The sequence below is a fragment of the Mesocricetus auratus genome, unplaced genomic scaffold (genome assembly GCF_017639785.1).
Source record: "Mesocricetus auratus isolate SY011 unplaced genomic scaffold, BCM_Maur_2.0 Super-Scaffold_100003, whole genome shotgun sequence".
Lineage (NCBI taxonomy): Eukaryota > Metazoa > Chordata > Mammalia > Rodentia > Cricetidae > Mesocricetus > Mesocricetus auratus.
This window is the reverse complement of record NW_024429188.1, coordinates 65,822,732-65,843,178: the sequence shown is the minus strand read 5'-3', so window position 1 is coordinate 65,843,178 and position 20,447 is coordinate 65,822,732. Positions and strand designations below refer to the sequence as shown.

General features: G+C 38.4%; 1 protein-coding gene across 2 annotated transcripts in view; it reads left to right on the top strand.

Moving 5' to 3' along the window:
• LOC101823642 (E3 ubiquitin-protein ligase RING2) overlaps window positions 1-15,156 on the top strand; it is a 32,259-nt gene extending 17,103 nt beyond the window's left edge. The window contains exons 2-5 of one of the 2 annotated variants that reach the window (XM_040743860.1): window positions 7,231-7,291; window positions 9,220-10,086; window positions 14,397-14,461; window positions 15,043-15,156. In XM_040743860.1, coding sequence (XP_040599794.1) covers window positions 9,276-10,086; window positions 14,397-14,422 — 837 coding nt within the window. In that variant the 5' untranslated portion in view covers window positions 7,231-7,291; window positions 9,220-9,275 and the 3' untranslated portion in view covers window positions 14,423-14,461; window positions 15,043-15,156. Of the gene's footprint in view, window positions 1-7,230; window positions 7,360-9,219; window positions 10,087-14,396; window positions 14,462-15,042 lie in introns of both variants that reach the window. The other variant, XM_021228621.2, reaches the window with a different exon arrangement.
• Window positions 15,157-20,447: the final 5,291 nt, after the last annotated feature.

The window sequence follows — 20,447 nt, the reverse complement described above, 5'->3', positions numbered from 1 at the left end:
GAAACATTTTAGGAAAGTTTGGCTGTCAGACCACTGCAGGTTCCCTGCTGACAATCTCAGAGGAAAAGCATGCACTAAGAATGGCACCGCAGCCTATGCTAAAGTCTTAGAAAGGGTTATTCCCATGAGTTTGAGGACAACCTAAGCTACACCACAAGACCTTGTCCCCAAACCTCACCCAAAAAGTATATGTGTTAAATATGTTTGTGGGTAAAACAAATTTTACAGGCCAAATGCAACACAGCCACATCTGAAGAACTCAATTTAGAAATAAAAGTCATCTATAAAGACTTCTGCTGCTCTTCTGAGTGAATGGTGCAAAGAATCTAAGAATCCAAAGGAGTAAACTTCTAGATTCTTTCTTAGTTAGGTGTGTGTTTGATAATGTCAGCAGGCCAGTTTGCCTTCTGTTTCTGTGAGTGAAGAAATGATTTTGCTATGAGTCAATATATATGTATACATCAAACCTTGGATGTGGTGGTGAAAGATGTGAGCGGGCTGGGGACAGGTGGGGACTTTGCAGGACCTCACATCCTTCAGGTGGTCAGCCTAGAATTTAGATACCATTCATAGATACATTGGATACCATCCATGTTTTGATGACAAGAATTTGGTATGTTGCCTCTGAGATGGGGCCTTAGACCAGTAACCTTGAGTCAGTCTCACAGTGGAAGCCATTTTCCCCAAGGGGTTGCTCTGGGCCTGACCACCATAATTTCTGTGTGGCCATCACTTAACAAGGTAATGGGGGAATTCTTCATTCCTTTCCACGTGCTCTATTCTAGCAACCAGGGACAGGCTGGTGGGCTTGTCCTATGCTATTTCTCTTTTGAAAGGAACAATCAGATGGAAATGTGAATGGAAAGATAAAAGAAATTCCAGAGTCTGTGGCACTTTTCTTCTCTCATTCTTGAGCATGAAAACTGAAAACAGAGTCCTGTTTCTCTCTCCTAGCTACCCATCATCCGCAGATTTACTCAGGTTATTGACAGCTCTAACTAACTGCCTGCTTTAGAGAAAGGCTTCCAAGTTATCTCCAGATTAGTCTGGCTTCTAAGCTGTGGGCTTTTCTACAAGGTCACTTGCTTGACTAACAGAATCCTTGGATGGAAATTTCCTAGATCTGAGTTTTGCATTCCCTCCCTGCAATGTCCATATATACCTCCAAATTTTACTCAACTCAGTAAGCACAGTGCAACCTTTACACAAATGCATTCATAACAGATACTCTCTTCTGATATACATAGGCAGTCTCTTAAACTTCAAATTGTTTTTACATCTCCCCTCTTCTTGGCCATGCCATCAGCCTTGCTCGAGGTATGTTCCTGTATTATATAGTCCTTTTCTGCTCTTTAGGCTTCTGGTTTTATTCCTCTGCAGCTCTTTCCAGGGAATCCATCTGCTGTATTACAAAATGATAGTAGTGCAGGGGATGTCATTCCACCTCAAACCCTCCAGGGTTTTCTTACTGAATTTAGATGCCCTAGTCAAGTTGCTATTGCTGTGATGATACTATGACCAAAAGTATCTTATGAAAGGAAAGTGTTTAGCTCCCCTTACATCTTACAGTTTATAGTGAAGAGAAGTGAGTGCTGGAACTCAAGGCAGGGAACTGGATTCAGACACTCAAGCGGAAACCATAGAAGAATACAACTTACTGCTTCACTACCCATGGCTTGCTCCGTTTGCATTCACAATGTAGGACCATTTCCCTAGTGAGGACTTATGATTTGAAGCATGATTTCTGAGTTTACTTGCAATGATTTCATGATACTAGGTCTTATGTTGAGGTCTTTGGTCCATCTGGAGTTGAATTTTGTGCACACAGTGGAAGATGGGACCCAGTTTCAATTTTCTACATGCTGAAATCCAGTTTTCCCAGCATCATTTGTTGAAGATGCTGTCTTTGTTTCCAAAGAATATTTTTGGAATATTTGGCAAAAATAAGTAAGTAATTGCCATTGTTTGGCCTTGTATCTTTGTCCTTTGATCTACTGATCTGCAAATATCTTGTTGTGTAGTAAGTAGCATGCTGGTTTTGTTTCTGTGGCTCTGTAGTTATAATTTGAAGTCAGGTATAGTGTTACTACCCTTGGCATTTGTGCTTCCATATAACTTTTTAGTTGTTTGTTTTGATGTTTTTGAAGAATGGCCTGGGAGATTTTATTGGAATATATTGAATCTGCAGATTGCTTTAGGAACTATAGACATTTTCAAACTAATTCCTTCATAATTTTTAAAGAAGATAAATAACTATCAAAACATAACCTTTCATAGGATTATTAATATCTTGAACACAGAAAAATATTTCTGGAGCAGGGATGAGGTTTGAAAATGAGAAACCATGTCCCTTAACCAAGAGCTCAATTGTGAAGAAGTCAATGCTCTCTACGTACAAACCTAGTAGCAACCTCTGTTATAAGGACCAGGACATAATTTGAAACTATCTCCTCATAATAAAGGTGATAAAAGTGTCACAAAATACTGAACAAGTTTCTATTTTGTCTGTTTGAGTTTTTTTACTTTAATTTTTTTGTCACTTTTTTCTCTTTGTAGTCCTGGAACTTGCTCTGTAGATCAGTCTGGCCTCAAACTTAGAGATCTTTCCATCTCTTCCTCCTGAGTGCTGGGAATAACACCATGTGCTACCACTTCCTGGCATAAACAAACTTCTTTTTCTATATAAATTTTTATTTAAATTAGAAACAATCTTATTTTACATATCAATCCCAGTTCCCTCTCCCTCCCATGCTCCCATGCCCCCTACCGACTCCTGTATCCCACTCCACCCACAATTTACTTCCCATGGAGAGTGAGGCCTTCCATGAGGGATCATCAAAGTCTGTCACATCATTTAGAGCAGGACATAGGCCCTCCCCCATGTATCTAGGCTGAGAGATTATTCTTCCTAGGGAGAATGGGCTCCCAAAGTCCTTTCCTGCACTAGCGATAAATACTCGTTCCACTGCTAGAGAGACCCCATAGACTGCCCAAGCTTCCTAACTTCCTGGTTTGCTAGGGAACTTAACATGCTGTGGGAACATTGTTACCATTGAACTGTACCTCAGACAGTAAAGATTTTTATGCCTAACACAGAAAGCTAATGTTCACTTTATACTCCTGGGGACTGTGAAAGAATCTACAATGTTTCTACTTCTTCTTGAAAGTTTTTCTTCATTTTCTAACCTTAGTCTTTCATCTTACACCAATTTTAAAATCCTAATAGCCGAGTATAGGCCAGCAGAAATGGGTAGCCTATGTATTATGAGGTCATAAACCGCATCACCCTTCTGTTGTTATAGGAAACTTGTTACTTCAGTAATCACAGCCAGTCTGCTTGCTCAGTACCACCAGGTAACATGTCTTCTTAACTTCTCTTGAATTTTACAGGAGAATAACTTTCCTTTGAATTTTGAAAGTTCTAGTAAGGGTTATCTGAGTTGGTATTTTACTTTACTTTCATACAGTAATAAGCTGGTGTCCATTTAGTTGGTAGCTGGCTGCTGAAATAATCTCCTTTATAAGGTTATGGGGATTACAGAGGTCTTATGTTCAGAAGTTTTGTATCTACTTAAGAGTAGGTTATGGTTCATAGAAATTATTTCGCTATCTTATTGTTATATGAACTTCATGGTCAATTTCAGTGGCCATACTACTGTGCATCCTAGCCCCAGTAATAAGCATTGTATTGATGTCCATTTGAATTCAGAATCTCCCTCAAAATAGTGCAGATATCCTTCACGGAAACAGAGTTTTAGTGCTGTAATAGACAACTAACATGGTATTTCATCTTGTTTTGAGGGTTCACTTATTCTGTAATTTATGAAACTCCAAAAGATGTTGTGTAAATATTGATGTATTTTCTTTTTATGTCATATTTAGTTGTTAAAATATTTTAAAGATTAATCTAGATCCTAGGACCCGTGTTATTTCTTTGTTTTTCAGTGCTTTTTAATTTATTTACTTTTAAAATTTCATTTTACATTCCAACCACTATTTTCCCTTCCACTCCTCCTCCCTCCCACCTGTCCTCCTGCCCACACACGCCTCCCCCTGAGCCCACCCCCATCCAATCCTCCCAAAGGGTAAGGGCTTCCATGGGTCATAAACAAAGCCTGGTACATTAAGCTGAGGCATGGCCAAGCCCTTCCTCATGCATTAAGGCTGGGCATGTCATGCCATCATAGGGAACAGGCTCAAAAAAGCTGCCTCACGCACCAGGGATAGAACCTGGTCCTACTTCAACTGACCCCTCTGTTGTAATTTTAAAAAGCAATGTGAGAGAGAAAGACACCATATGATAGAGTCCAAGCAGGGGTTTTTATTAGGGGAAAAGAAAGGGGAAAGTGGCTGGGCGTTGGTGGCGCACCGGAGGCAGAGGCAGGTGGATCTCTGTGAGTTCGAGGCCAGCCTGGTCTACAGAGACGATTCCAGGACAGCCTCCAAAACAATACAGAGAAACCCTGTCTCGAAAAACCAAAAAAAAAGGGGTGGAGTGGACAGGGGTGGGGGAAGGAGGAGACCTGCCTCCTGGCACAGGAATAGCAGGGAAGAGGAAAGAGAGGCAATGAGAGTGAGAGAGAGACAGAAACAGAGAGAAGGGAGTTGGGCAGAGCCCTTTTTAAAAGGGAACACAGTGAATAGGCACAAGTGGTGCTCATAGTGGCAGCAGCTGAGGGTGTATCTTGTCAGAACTCCAAAGGCAGGCCAGTACAAGTGCCTAAATACTACCATTCTTCCATTTTTATTTATTATAAAAAGATGAAGCATTAGAAAGGGGTAGCAGGTGAGGCAGGGATGAGGACTCCAAGTTCTTGAAACTACTTACTGTTGACCTGGGGGTGTCATTCGTCTTTGGGGGAACTTGGGAAAACTGGCTGTTTCAGTTCACTCGCCAGGCTCTGTGGAACCATCAGGTGCCACCTGAACCTGGCATGATAGTGTTCAAGGTAGATTCAAGTCAACTCCCTAGGATTTAAAGAACCTGATCCTTTCCCGTCACCACAGCACATGGGCATGTCTGATAGCATTGTGCCTCCAGCTCTATCGCCAACAGCTGGTAGTCCTGCAACAATAGCTGATTAGGAATGGGCCGTGGGTCTCCAAAAGAACATCCCAATGGGAGCAAGGAGGTGTAGACGATGGCCCAGCTCCCATAAGTGAGGCAGCGGAGTACTACCTAGGGGTCTGCAATGCCTAGCATCCTAGGAATTCAGAGAGGGCCGGTTTTTGTGACAGGTTCAGACAACTCAGTGAGTAGTCACTCAAGGGGAGGGTGCCAAGGGCTCTGAGCGCTGGAGAGACACAGTCACTTGGTGCCAGGAATTTGAGAAAAGCCAGAGGGAAAGGAAAGGACTGTGCTCAAGAAAAGAAGCCTCACATCCACAGGAATGATCAAAAGTGGATAACTCCATCAGGGACCCAATAGTTGGTGTTGAATGGAAGGCAAAGCCATCAGCAACAAAATAGAAGATTTGTTGCAGGTGGAAGAGAGCAGACCTACTGAGGGTGAAGCAGGTGGGTAGGGCTCAGTGTGAAGTGATTACAAAGTGCTTGGAAAAAATGCCAGACAATATAGGAGGAAGACACTAGGAGTACCATTCGTTGCTATAGAGAACAAACAAAAAAATCATAATAGATGAACACTTCTACATCCTAATATAAACAAGATATGAATAAACCCCAAAGCCCATTGAGATGGCTCCTGTTTTGGTCACCATAAAGAGGAATTAGAGGTAATGGGACAGTGGTACTGCATTCTGTTTCTCTGGCAGCAGGACAATCATTCTTCTGATTAAGTTCAATAGTGTCTTGTCTCTCAAGATTTTTCAGATGGAAACAGAAGGATACACTGAGAAATCCCAGCAGTTTTTAGTCATTTCCCAGTGTTTTCCTTTGCTGTTCCTTCCTGTGCGTCTTGGGTAAAATGTCCATTAATAGGCATGACTGATAGAACATGACAGTGTGCCAGAGTTAAGACTATGGATGGAAGATAATTCTGACTGTTGTCAGTACTGAACATTGTATAGGAAAGGCTTTATTCCACCTACTGATATATTCAGTGCACAGCAAAAAAAAACAAAAAAAACATTCAGTTTAAAATAGCTGTTTCCATAATGCTTGAGCATATAGCAGTGCTCACATGTGCACCAAAAAAGAAGCAAAATAGACAAGCTGGGTGGCAGCAGAAATTAAAAATGGGTTAAAGATAGTATCATGGAAAGGGAGGCAAGAGAGACTGAAGAGGAGTTGCCTCCAGATATTACAAGGTATTAACTTGGCAAGAAAGTGGACATTGTAATGTATGTGAGAACTAAAGACATAATGATTAATGAGATTAACTCCTCTGACATGACTCCAGACTTAATTTAGCCATACATTGTCTGTGGTGCCTTTTCTGACTATATCAGTGGCAAGAGACTGCCTTGGGGCATCTGGTGATCAGTACTATATGGTATGGTCTTTTGGGAAAGCCATAGTAGCTCCATCAAACCCGGGAAAATAGTATGGATGTCTTTGATGGATTCTCTATCTTAAGTACCGGAAGTACTTATTAATAGTATAGCCCTTTAAATTGGCCTGTCATTACACTGTCCTCTCCAGTGTATGGCTCAAAGCAGACTTTCAACATGCAGAACACAGCATAGCTTTGATTCAGATTTCACCCTCTTAAGGAAAACATATTCCGCAGGTCAGGGCTCAGAAGATACAGTTTCTCTGAGTTTTTAGAGAGAACCAACAAGGAAGGAATATTTGCCTTTAGGGTCAACTAATAGCAATGTTAATGTTGTTTTTAAATAATGTGACTATGAAAGAATGTATATTACCCTTTATATTTAGCTCTATAAGTTGCTTTTACCTAGAACTTTCCATGATGGTATACAATACTTTTGTCTTAGAAGTTTATATCTTTTAAATTTTCATCTTAGGGGAATATCTATGAATTATAAATATTAAGTCATCTCAAATTGTTTTGAGAAGAATAAAGGTATACTCCTTTAATTTTTTTCTAGCTGTATCACTGTGGAACTGTCTTAGTATACAATTTGGAAGTCATGTAGAAGATCATGAGTCTTTAATTGACTGTAAACTCCCATACACACAAGCCGTGTTCTTGCACTTGTGGTTTTAAGGTTTGACAATTGTCTGATGAGAACACTGCATTTAAATTGAAAAACATTCTCATGTGGAAATAATGACAGATTCTCATTTTCATTTTCAACTTTGCAGTTCATTTCATGGCAAATCATCTGATTCCATCAAGTTGTCATCTCAGATATTCTGATGCCCTGTAAGTTAAGCTTGTTCTTTAAGAAATTTATCATTCAACATATAGCACAAACCACACTAACAAAGAAGGTAAGGTTGAATACATAGCAACCATCTGTTTGTACTAGTTTGCTCAAAATAATTTGTTATATGTTGATCAACTTTTGTAGACTGGTTCAATCATGAAATCATTTCACAATATTCAATAATCTTTTTTATAATAGGAAGGTCTTTGATACCAATAATGCACCTAGAGGCAGTCCTTTTAGAATAGGAAATATGCATTGTGTGTCACATTTTTTAAGCTAGTAAATCACTTCTGGTAACCCCTTTCCCTCCTCTCACACATACTTTTTATTTGTGAGTGATTGTTCATTAACAGATGTTTCTCAAATATTTTCATTGAATATACTCTTTTATGACTTTACATGGCCTATAATATAATGGTGTTTCTGTGTATGACACTGGGGATAAAATCCATGGACTTATGCCTGCTAGGCCAACCATGTTCCTCCAAGTCACAGCCTAGCTTATGGATGAATTTGGTATCTACTAGATGAAGGAAAACTAATGGGATAGTCTTCACAATATCCTGTTGTTTATGGTCTAAAACAACTTCAAAGATGTCTCCACTCAATTTAGATAGAGTTTGATTATTTCTCATGTACAGCTAGCAACATCATGTAGAGCTAGCCTTTTCCAGGTATTCTTGAGGCTTTCTTTTTTATTGCCCTAAATTTTGTGTACATACTGATGGGGTTCATAAAAACTTTCAAGTATATCATGTACTCTGACCATATTCACAGCTCATAAATTCGCCCTCTACACCTCCTCATCTTACTAATTTCATTCAGTCTCCCTGAGCACACTTAGGCTCTTGTCATGCCAGTGTATGAATAATTTTGTGTATGCACTATATGTATTAGACCCAGAGATGAGAGAAACAACTAGGATATTTTTACAATTAAAATACGTGATTATTTGTCCTTATAGTTGTGATGGTTTGAGTGTAATTGGCTCATAGAGAGGGATACTAGTAGGATGTGCGCTTTGTTGGAGAAGGTATGGCCTTGTTGGAGGAAGTGTGTCACTGTGGAGGTGGGCTTTGTGGTTTCATATATACTCAAGCCACACCCTGTTTCTCATACCATTTCCTGTTGCGCGTGGATGAAGATGTAAGACTCTCAGTTTCTTCTCCAGCACATGATTGCCTGAATATCACTATGTTGAACCATGATGATAATGGACTAAATCTCATGCCAATTGTTTTTTCTCTGTAAGAATTGGCTTGGTCATGGTGTTTCTTCATAAAATTATTTTATTTTAGCTTGATTAATTTTTCTTTCTTAAAATTTAAACTAAAGTATAGTTGCATCATTTTTCCCCTTCCCTTTTCCTCCAACCATTCCTATGGCACCCCACTCCCTCTCCAATTGATGGCCTCTTTTTTATTACTGTTTTACACATACACCCTATATATGTATATGTATATATCCATAAATATATTCACATACCTGTAAAATCTTTTTATGTTCTTGTTTGAATATGGCTTCAGTCCTGACTACTTCAAATTGGATAACCAATCAGGGGACTCATACCTGGGAGAGGCTAACTCTTTCTCAACATTCATTAATTGATTATAGTTCTTTGTGTAGGAATAGGATTTCACCCTTCTGACTTAGCATGTCTTAATTTCTGTGCTTTTATAGTTAGTGTTGTAAACTCTTCTTAAAATTTGTCAAGTTGCCATTTCCTTTTTATTTTTTTGTTGTTTCCTGATGAAAATGTTTCTTCAAACATATATTTGGGGGTAAATTAGTTTTTCAGTCTATTCTTTTTGATATGTATTTCCTATGATATTGCACCTATTAACTGTTGAAGTGTCAGACTATAAAACTCTGATTTTTTGCCTTATCATGCTAACATTCTCTTTCTTTTAAATCTTTGTAGGTTTTTACATGCATAAAGTCTCCCAGTACAGTTGGGTAAGCAGGTACTCAGTGTAGATGGAAGAATCCGAGATCAACACCAAATTTCTAGCCCAGCCCAATTTGAGAGGAGAGGAGCCTCAGGCTTTGTCAGAATCCATAATGTCACAGGCAGTTCAAGCCTATGAAGTACACCGAGTAAGTGAAACAGCAGATCCAACTGTACAATTACCTGCAACATCTCAGGAGGCAACATCAAGTGACATGGTGGCTTCAAGCTGTCCTGACTGGAATATCTTCATGTGTCCAATATGCTTGGATACATTGAAGAACACCAGGATCACCAAGGACTGTTTCCATCGATTCTGTAAAGATTGTATCATCACAGCCCTTAGACGTGGCAACAAAGAATGTCCTGTGTGTAGAAGAAAACTAATTTCAAAAAGGTCATTAGATCCAGACCCTCAATTTGATGAACTCATCAAGAAAATGTATTCAAGTTCTAATGAAAATGATGCTTCTGAAGAGAAATCATTAGGCAGCAATGAGTATAAAACTCAGCAAGCACCCAGTGTCATCCCTGAAAAGGAAAAGGAGATAGATGCCATAAACAGTGTCCATCCAGGAAAGAAGCAACAAGTTGAAACTGGTACTGGGTGGGAATATAATCATGACAGCTCACCCTGCAATAGTGCATCTACACACAGCAGTGGCATAGCAGGTCCCAGCAACAAACGGGCCAGAACATCTGGGCCTGACGATGATACTAAATACGTAGTAGTGACCATTGATCCTGTGGCTGATGTGGCTAGTGAATATGAATCCAATCTTCATCCTACACTTAGAGGAAAAAATGGCCCTGGAAAGACAGGGACAAAAAAGACTTCAGGTAATTACAGTATTTGTCAAGTTTCTCTGTATTTGGCTTTGGGATTAGCTTAAGAAATATATTAAAGAAATAGAGAACCATCCTGATGAATATTGATGCAGCCAGTTAAAAGTAGTATATCATTTATATGACACCAGGCAGAGCCCAGTTCACTGTTTAAGTGACTCCCTCTCTTTGAAAGTGGTCAGGGAGATACACTGGAAACTTAGTCTCATAGATCTTTATTCTGCTAACACCTAGGAACACAAATATGTTTCTAGAAGCCAATTCCAAGACTGCGTGTTTTATAACCTGTATCACTAATATTGAAGATATGTCAACATTTATTTTATGGCTAGATATTAGATATGTTAAATTTTCTTTCTGATCCAGGATTCTTTCCTACAGTATGCACCTCAGGGATTAAATTTAAGTCTTCAGGCTGAAGAGCTAGACCTCATCCCCATTGAACCATCTGCTTGGCCTCACAGTTTTGTATTCTTCAGTAAAGCTGCTGTTGACTACTTGTGTCCTTCCACTCTAAAAAGGATTTTAGGCCTAGATATTTTTTACTGTGAAATCTTGTACATTTCTAGATTTTTTTGTATATACTATAATATCTGTCTGTATTATATCTCAAATGTATTTAAAAAACAGTCCTCAAGGGATTATTTATTTTTGGGAAACTCATATAATTTCCCCTTTAAAATGAGTTTTCTTTTTAATTTTACCTGGTGGATCACACCTTCAATATACCAGGAAGTCTCATGCAAAAATGATTACACTTGTTCAAGGGCAGCCTGGGGTATAAAGAAATACCCTGTCTCAAAAAAAAGCAAAGGTAAAAAAGTAATGTGCAATTTTCATGCAATGTTATGTTTTTTCCAAGAACAATAGATATTATGGTCATAGGAAAAAGAATAAAGCAAAATATCAGTTTCTATAGACATAAGATTCTTAATGGATTTCATTGAAGAAAATTAAAATTTTAATAATGTATTTATCTCTTTGGACTACTTAAGAATTATTTTGTTTTGTGTTAGTCTTATAGTAGCTTTAAATTCCTTCCAAATTTGTGTATTATGTTTTTCAACACCAATGATACACTACTGCTGTCATAGTGTCTCCTTATTTTGGGTACATTGTACATTCATTTACATTGAATTCTAGGATCTTTAATTTCTTTATTTCTTCCTTGACCCAGGGTGATTCAGTTAGGCATTGTTCAGTTTCCATGAGCTTTTTGGCTTTCTGATATTTGTGTTGTTGTTGAATTCTTACTTTAAGCCATGATGATGTGATAAGATACAGGGGCTTTTTCCAATTTTTTTTGTATCTGTTGATACTTGTTTTGTGACTGAGTATATGGTCAGTTTTAGAGTAGGTTCCATGAGATGCTGAGAAGAAGGTATATTCTCTTTTGTTAGAGTGGAATGTTTATAGATGCCTGTTAAGTCCATTTGGGTCATAATATCTGTTAGTTCTCTCATTTCTCTGTTAATTCTCTGGCAGACCTGCGCACTAGTGACAGTGGGGTGTTGAAGTCTCCCACTATTATTATGTGGGGTTTGATATGTAATTTAAGCTTTAGTAATGTTTCTTTTACAAATATGTGCACAATTTTATTTGGGGCATAAATGTTCAGGATTGTGACTTCAACCTGATGGATTTTTCCTGTGATGAATATGAAATGTCCTTCTTTATTTCTTTTGATTACTTTTAATTTGAAATCTATTTTGGTAGATATTAGGATAGCTACGTTCATTTGTTTGGAAAGTCTTTTCCCAACCCTTTACACTGAGAAAATGTCTGTCTTTGAGGTTGAGGTGTGTTTCTTGTATGTGACAGAAGGATGGATCCTCTTTTTATGTCCATTCTGTTATACTGTGTCTTTTTGTAGGAAAGTTGGGTCTGTTGATATTAAGAGATATGAATGATCAGTGATTGCTAATTCCTGTTATTTTTAGTGGTAGAATGTGTGTTTCACTTCTTTAGGATTTGGTTGTGTGGGATTATCTATTGCCTGCACTTTCATGGGTACAGGTAATTTTCTTGGGTTTGGGTTTTCCTTCTAGTGCTTTCTGTAGGGCTGGATTTGTGGATAGGTGTTGTTTAGGTCTGTTTTTGTCATTAAATATCTTGGTTTCTCCATCTATAGTGATTGAAAGCCTTTTTGAGTATAGCAGTCTAGGTTGCCATTTGTTGTCTCCTAGTCACTGCATAACATCTGCCCAGGGCCTTCTTCCTTTCAGGGTTTCCATTGAGAAGTCAGGTGTTATTCTGATGGGTCTGCCTTTGTATGCTATTTGGGCTTTTTCATTTGTAGCTCTTAATATTCTTTCTTTATTCTGTATATTTTGTGGTTTAATTATTATTTGTCAAGGGGACTTTTTGTGGGGTCCAATCTGTTCCTTGTTCTGTAGGCCCCCATAGAACACTGTTTCCAATTTGTCTTAACTTTTCTATTGCTGTGACAAAATACCACAATCAAAAAGCAAGTTTGGTAGAAAAGAATTCATCTGACTTATACATTACCATCGCTGTTCGTCACTGAAGGAAGTCAGGAAAGGAACTCAAACAGGGCAGGATCCTGGAGGCAGGAGTAGTTTCAGAGGCCATGGAGGAGAGATGCTTACTGGCTTGTTATGTCTACCTTCATGTAGATCTTAGGACCAGCAGCCCAGGGTTGGCACCAACCACCATGAGCTAACCCTCCCCGATTGATCACTAAATATGACTGTGTCTTACATCTGAATCTCATTGAGACATTTATTCAACTGAGACTCCTTCCTCTGATAACACTACCTTGTGTCAATTTGACGCACAAAACCAGCCAGTAAAGTTAGGTACCATTGTAAAAAAGCTACAGATCCCTCTGGGGACAAACTGGGAAAAGGCTAACAGTAAAACTTTTAGCTATTTTATAAGGTTCTTCCTCGGGGAAACCTGGCCATCCCTTTTTTTAAGCACTTCTGTGTCTATAAAATCACTAAGTCTGGAAGTGCCTGTGCCCTTCTCACCATTTTGTATCTTATATGATTAGTGAATGGTATATCTTCTGGGCCTTGTCACTGTGGAGAATTTGGTTTTACACAGAATACCTACTCTAGCATTGCAATTTCCCTGAGCCTTAACATCCCTTCATCAACACTAAGCCACAGGATATCAAGCATCAACAATGACTTTTCAGTAGGCCATGTTTCAACAAATACTTTATTCCACTACTCAAACAAACTTTTTGTACCTTTTTTAACTGCAAAATTCCATATTAAATGTAGAAATCTCCACTCAATAGCCCCACATCAGGAAACTCAGCCTGATCCACCATTATCCATACCCTTAAAATCCATTCCCAAAAATATTCCCTAGATTTCTGCTTAAATGAATTAATAAATTCACTAAGCTCTTTAGTTGATTATATTTTCATCTTGTGGACTAAATTTTTAGCTCCCAGTTAGGAGCCTAGTTGTCTTTGAGTCTGATTATAGGTATAGAGGCAACAGTTGGTGGTCCCTGAAGATCATCATTATTGTCTGGCCTGGCATTTCCTTCATGAAAAGTCATTTTTAGTTTAGCAGACAATAAAGATTAATTTCCATAGTCAAAGGTATAAATGGCAATATTTTAGGGTTTACGGGTGGAGTATGCCTTCTAATGATGGTGGAGAAACTACTTCTTCAGGTGAGAAAACTCCTTGAGAATTTGAGGGATCAAAGTTCTCAGCTTCATGGAAGTTTAGGTGACCAATCTTTTTGTATTGTAATACTGAAAATATTACTGTGTGTGTCCCTGTTTTGGATTCAAAATATGACCCTAAGAATTGAATACCTGAATCACATTGTAATTCTATGTTTAATTTTTTTCCAGCAACCCCAAAGTATTTTTTCGCTAGTTATGATACCAATTCAAACATCCACAAGCAATTAATGAATAAGGCTTCTATTCGTACAAACTCAGAAACACATGTTAATGTTTATTACAGCAGTGCTGCTTGATCTTCATCAATAGTTGATGGAATAGATATAAGACTTACAGCATATTTTTCATTTTTGCATTATTCATGGATATGGAATATAGAAATATATACACCTATTTCATGCATTATGGTTAATTGTTTCTTATTCTAATATGTTTCTCTTTTTATGATTAATTTGTTCTTTATAATCAGAATGGCATTTCATTTCTTTTTTGCTTGAATTTATGTCTATTATACATGGAAGGTTTTTTCATACCCTAAAGTATGCATACCCTAGCACAAGTCCTCAGTACCCACATTGTGTGAGTTGATACTTGTGAGGATGCAGTTTCTATCACCATCTTTTGTTTTTCAGGTAAACATAAGAAACGAAGAATTTAAAGCCAGTGAAGACCATGTGTGGCAATTTACCATTCTTAGGTGAGAAAATGTAACTGCTTTCTAAAGTTTAATATTGCTTTATTTGATATGACAGACCTTGAAGATCCCCTATGGAAGGCCTCACCCTCCCTGCAGAAAGGGGTTGGGATTGGGTGTTGGTGGGGGTCAGGAGAGGAGGGGAGGGAGAGGCAACTGGAATTCGCATATAAAACAAGCTTGTTTCTAATTTAAATTAAAAATAAAGCAAAAACAACACATACACACAAAATTGCTTTATGACGATTTTCCAAGTTTGTTTTATAAAAATGAGATATATTGCCATCAATTTTATTTCAACACACAGTAGTATAACATTTCATTTTATTTCTTTTTAAGTTTTTCATGGTGATTGTAATTATCATCTACTCTCCAGCAGTCTCTCCTTTATTGCTATGTTATACTTCATTCTAAAATGGTGCTTGAAATATCACGAATTTAAACATTTTTCTCAGCTAGAAGTTGTTTTGGGAGACTGTGAAACCTTGAAAAGGTGGAGTAGGTTGGTAGATGTGGGATTTAGAGTTCCAAGGGGAAATATATATATACCTGCCTAACTTGTGGCCTCCCTCTTTCCTTCATAGGTGGCACCATGTAAGCAGAAGCCATTGCCTCTACCCATCACTGTGAACAAGTCTCTATTCATTATGTTTTCCTCTAACGATGGGGCACACAAGTTAGAAACGAAATAAATCCACTTCTGTCAGATTGTGTCTTTGTATTTTGTTAGAAAGATAAGTAGTTGTTATACTAAGTAACAATGTGTTTTATTCTAAAGTTAATGATTTTAAAATATTTTTCTCATAATATGCATAACACCATATACCTGAGTATGTTTTTCTTGCTTGGTTTGCTTTTAGAATTAAGTGTATATCAATAATCTATTTCAGTCTTCCTAGTGTAGTCTAAGATTAGCCTGGCAGTGGGAAGAGTGAACCATCGTGTTCATATTTTACAACAAGTTGTCAGAAACTCCTTTACAAACTTGAAGCCATAGATACAACTTGAGAGTTTTGTAAAAAAAAAAAATAGCCTAGTCCATGGGTTAAATATTGAGATGGTTTTAGTCTGTGGGTTACATGATGAGATCAATTGATTTGTGTCTTCTCAAAATATATCCTTTTATTTTTGCCAGAAACTTTAATCCTCTTTTTTATTGAAAGTAAATTCTTCTTCTCATATAATACATCATAACTACAGATTTTCCTCACTCCACTCCTCCTCGTTACCCACCAACACCTTCCCTCTTTCCCAGATCCACTTCCCCTCTGTCTCCCTACCAGAAAAGAGCAGATCTCCAACAGATGACAGGCAGAAAGGGCAAAATGAGACACTGTAAGAAATGGCAAAAGTCATATTGAGGCTGGGCAAAGCAGCTTAGGAGGAAAAGTCTTAAGAGCAGGAAAAAGAATCAGCGATAAACCTAGTCCCACTGATTTTTGGTTTTTTTTTTTGTTTGTTTGTTTTGGTTTTTCGAGACAGGGTTTCTCTGTGGCTTTGGAGGCTGTCCTGGAACTCGCTCTGTAGACCAGGCTGGTCTCGAACTCACAGAGATCCGCCTGCCTCTGCCTCCCGAGTGCTGGGATTAAAGGCGTGCACCACCAACGCCGGGCCCCACTCCCACTGTTAACTCTCTCAAGAGTACCAAGCTAACTCCACAACATATATACAGAAGACCTGGTTCAGACCCTGTGCTTGCCAATTCAGTTTCTATGAGCATATATGAGCCCTGTTTAGTTGATTCAGTGGGCCATGTTTTCCTGGTGTATTCCATTCCCTCTGACACCTATAATCTTTCCTCTCTATCTTCTACAGGGTACCCTATTCTCCAAGGGGATGAACCCAGTAGAGCCCTCCAGTTTAGACTCTCTTCTCTCATAAAGTCTGTCTATGTGCCTCTGCACCTGCTTCCATCAGTTGCCAGAGGAAGTCTCTCTGATGATGACTGGACAAGGCACTGATCTGAGTAAAGCATAATATCACTGAGAATCATTTCTTTAATATATAGTGGGAATTGGTTTCGGCCAATAGTTTCAGAGTCTTAGGGCATGGCTTAAGTATGCAGATTTGACGCCTTATATGGAAGAAGAAAGCTCTCTTCTTGGGGTTATGGCCTGGGACCTGACCATCATCATGCATCATAGCATCCTGTACCTCCAAGCACAGAAGACCATGGTGGTGCTTTATCTTTCAGTGTTTATGTTCCCTAAATGGGATCATGTTCATGTGTGCACATGTGCATGCGTGCGTGAGTGCCTGTGTGTGTGTGTGTTAAATATATCTTTGCCAGTCATGTTTGGTTCTACACTAAATCTTTGGGTATCCACTCTTATTTCTGGCCATGCAGGCTGTGTAAGGCATGGGCTCCCTCTTCTGTTGTTGGCCCCAAGTTAAGGAAAAGATCAATTGGCCACTCACAAAAGTTCTATGCCAGCAATGCCCCAGCACATCTTGCAGGCAGGACAGACTAGTTGGATGGTTTTGTGGCTGTGTTAGTACACAGTTGGACTTTCTCATAACAGATACTAGAATGTAGCTACGAAGGTTTCCAGCCTGTACCAGCTCAACATCTATTTAGCAGTGAATTGAGTGGAAGTGATCCTCAGTAATAGGCCTTGCTGTAAGTTTTCAAAGGCCAACCTTATTTACTAGAATCAGCCTGCATTATTTAGAGATTTCAATGAGAATTCCTTGATCAACAACGCAGCCAAATATAACCCAGTCCCACCACTGGAAGCCATGCCTAGGTACAACAGATGACCAGTTCACATTCTATCCTCCATTACTAGAAGTCCTCACTAGGATCACCCTCCCAGATTCCAGAAAGTTTCCACTGTACTAAATTTCCACACCGTGTACCAAATCCTCCCCAATTCCAGCTGTCTCTCCCTGCACTCTCTCCCTCCATACCCCTTACCTGATTCCTCCTCCCATCATATGTCCCAGTCCACCATCAGAATGTATTTGTTTCCATTTCCCAGGGAGAACTATGCTTCCACCCTATAGTCCAATTCTTTAACTAACCTTTCTGGGTCTGTGGATTGTAGCTTAATTATCATTTAAATAACAGCTAATGTCCACTTACAAATAAAATCATACCATATTTGGTTTTCTCTCTCTGGGTTATCTCACGGAGAATGATTTTTTTCTAGTTCTATCCATTTGCCTGCAAATTTATCCTTGAGAGTCTGTCTTGGTATCTTGTGAAATTCCTTTATTAATGAGACTGAGAATCCAAAAGAAAGGAAGCACATTCTTCCTAACATCACTACAAGAATGCTTTTTGCTTAAGGCTTAAACAACTTTGTTTCTATATACTATACGGTTCCACAAATCACTAAAAGAATACATGCATGTGTATAATTAGTTTATCATCTTTAAGCTTCAGTAAACTAATCTGACATACAATTATACTGAGTCTACCCATCATATTATGCAGTTAAAAATACAATAAATATTAGAAACTACCTACACAAGTATGAAATAATAATCAAAGTACATATTCATACTTATATAGAATACTAACTACCTGAATTTTTGATGAATTTGAATAAAATAATACTGACTAATGAAACCCTAAGCAAATAACTAACAATGGTGTGTGCTCTGAAATTTTATTACATGGCAATCACTTTATTTTAATATTAAAACACTGAATTAAGGACCTAAGGCACAATATTTGATCTTTCATTTGAAAATTTCAATAATTTTGTGTGTTTCTTAACGTGTCCATTTTTAGGTTTGATTTATGTATACACAATTACTTCCTTCAGTGATTGTTATCAGGACTTAATAGATAGACCATGCAGTATCATCTAGATCATAGACATTTAATACATGTTATTTGATCCCCTCAACCAAAGAATGGATAAAGAAAATGTGGTACATTTACACAATGGAGTACTATTCAGCAGGAAAAAAATGAAATCTTGAAATTCACAGGCAAATGGATAGAACTAGAAGAAACCATCTTGAATGAGGCAATTCAGTCACAGATAATTATGGTATGTACTCACTCCTATATGGATATTAGACATAGAGCAAAGGATTACCAGTCTACAATCCAAACCTCCAGAGAAGCTAGGAAACAGGGAGAAACCCAGGAGACAGGGAAAGGGATAATAGCTCCTGAGCAAATTGGAAGCATGGCATTGGGTAGGAGAAAGAGAATGAGGGGGAGAACATGAGGGATCAGGAAGATTGAGTCAGGAATAATAGAGGAGAGCAAGAAAAGAGATACCTTCATAGACAGGACCATTACAGGTTTATAAATCTGGCACTAGGAAAATGTCCAGTGATCCACAAGAATGATCTAAACTAAGAATCTAAGCAATAGTAGAGATGCTACCTTAAATGCCCTTCCCATATAATGAGATTGATGACTACCTTAAATGCCATCCTAGAGCTTTCATTAAGTAGCTGATAGAAGCAGAAGCAGAGATCTTCACCTAAGCATTGAACCAAACTCCTGAATTTCAGTTGTAGAGAGGGAGGAGTGATGAGCAAAGGGACCAAGACTATGGTGGAGAAACCCACAGAATCAGCTGACCTGAGCATGGGGGAGCTCATGGACCCCAGTCTCACAGCTGGGGAGCCTGCGAAAGACTGAACCAAGCCCTCTGAAAGTGGTTGTCAGTTAGGAGGCCTGGGCAGTCTATGGGGCCTCTGGCAGAGGAACCAGTAGGTATCCCTAGTGTACAAATGGACTTCGGGAGCCCATTCCCCGTGGATGGATACTCTCTCAACCTAGATATATGGGGAGAGCCTAGGCCCTGCCCCAAATGTGACAGACTTTGATAATCCCCCATGGAAGGCCTCCCCCTCCCTGGGGAGTGGATGGGGGACAACATGAGGGGTAAGTGGGGGCATGGGAGGATGGGAGGGAGAGGGAACTGAGATTCATATATAAAATGGGATTGTAATTTAAATAAAAATTCATGTAAAAATTCAAGTCAGTCTTTCTTAATTGTTATATATAATATTTCTATACTTTTGTTGAGTCAATTAGTGACTTACGTTATCAGAAATATACTCCAGTATCTCAATGTACATTTCCCATTCAGTTTATAGTTTTAGGTGATAGAATTTCCATCACTTAATTAATGGAGTTGATTTTATTTTGTAGCATTTTCACTAATAAATATTTTCTTTGACAATTTCATATATATGGATTTCTTGTGAAATGTATCTCAAATTCAGTTGTTGTTCACATAGTTCACAACAGACAATCCTGTATGTAATATAGTATGGTTATTTTCTCCATATTATCTCTTATTTCATTCACTAATTGCAAGTTTGCTTGTTCCCTAGAAATCTCCTGTCCATGTTAATGACATTTTCTTGTCTCCTAATTTAAGTAGTGTTGTCTGGGTAATCATGGATTTGGAACTCACTATTATAGCCTGGTTTGCTCACCAGCTGATACACAATTGGATAAAAGGCCTCCCTCTTATCCAGAACATATTAGTTGTAAATAGGTTATTAGTAAGTGTTAGGTCTCTGTGAAATCCTTTGCCATCCATAGATTACTGGTGGTTGAGCACATCTAGTGAAGGCCTGATATCAGTTGTCATAAAAAAACACCAACAAGAAAGTTGATATAATCCCTGTATCTTCTCAGATCACCATGACTTAAAGTTAGAATTCAAAAACAACATTAATTGCAGAAAGCCTACAAACTCATGTAAATTGAAAAATGCTTAATTTTGAATCAATCACACCTATTTCAGGGAATAAATGAAGAAAGAAATTAAAGACTTACTAGAATTCAAAGAAAATGAAAGCACAACATACCCAAACTTAAGGGGCACCATGAATGCAGTGCTAAGAGGAAAGCTCTTAACACTAAGTGCCTACATAAAGAATGTGGAGAACTGTCCTTCCTCTTTAATCAGATTAATGACTACTTGTATTATTCTCATAGAATCTTTATCAAGCAACTGATGGAAGCACATGTAGACATCCACAAATAAACACTGGGTCTGTGTCC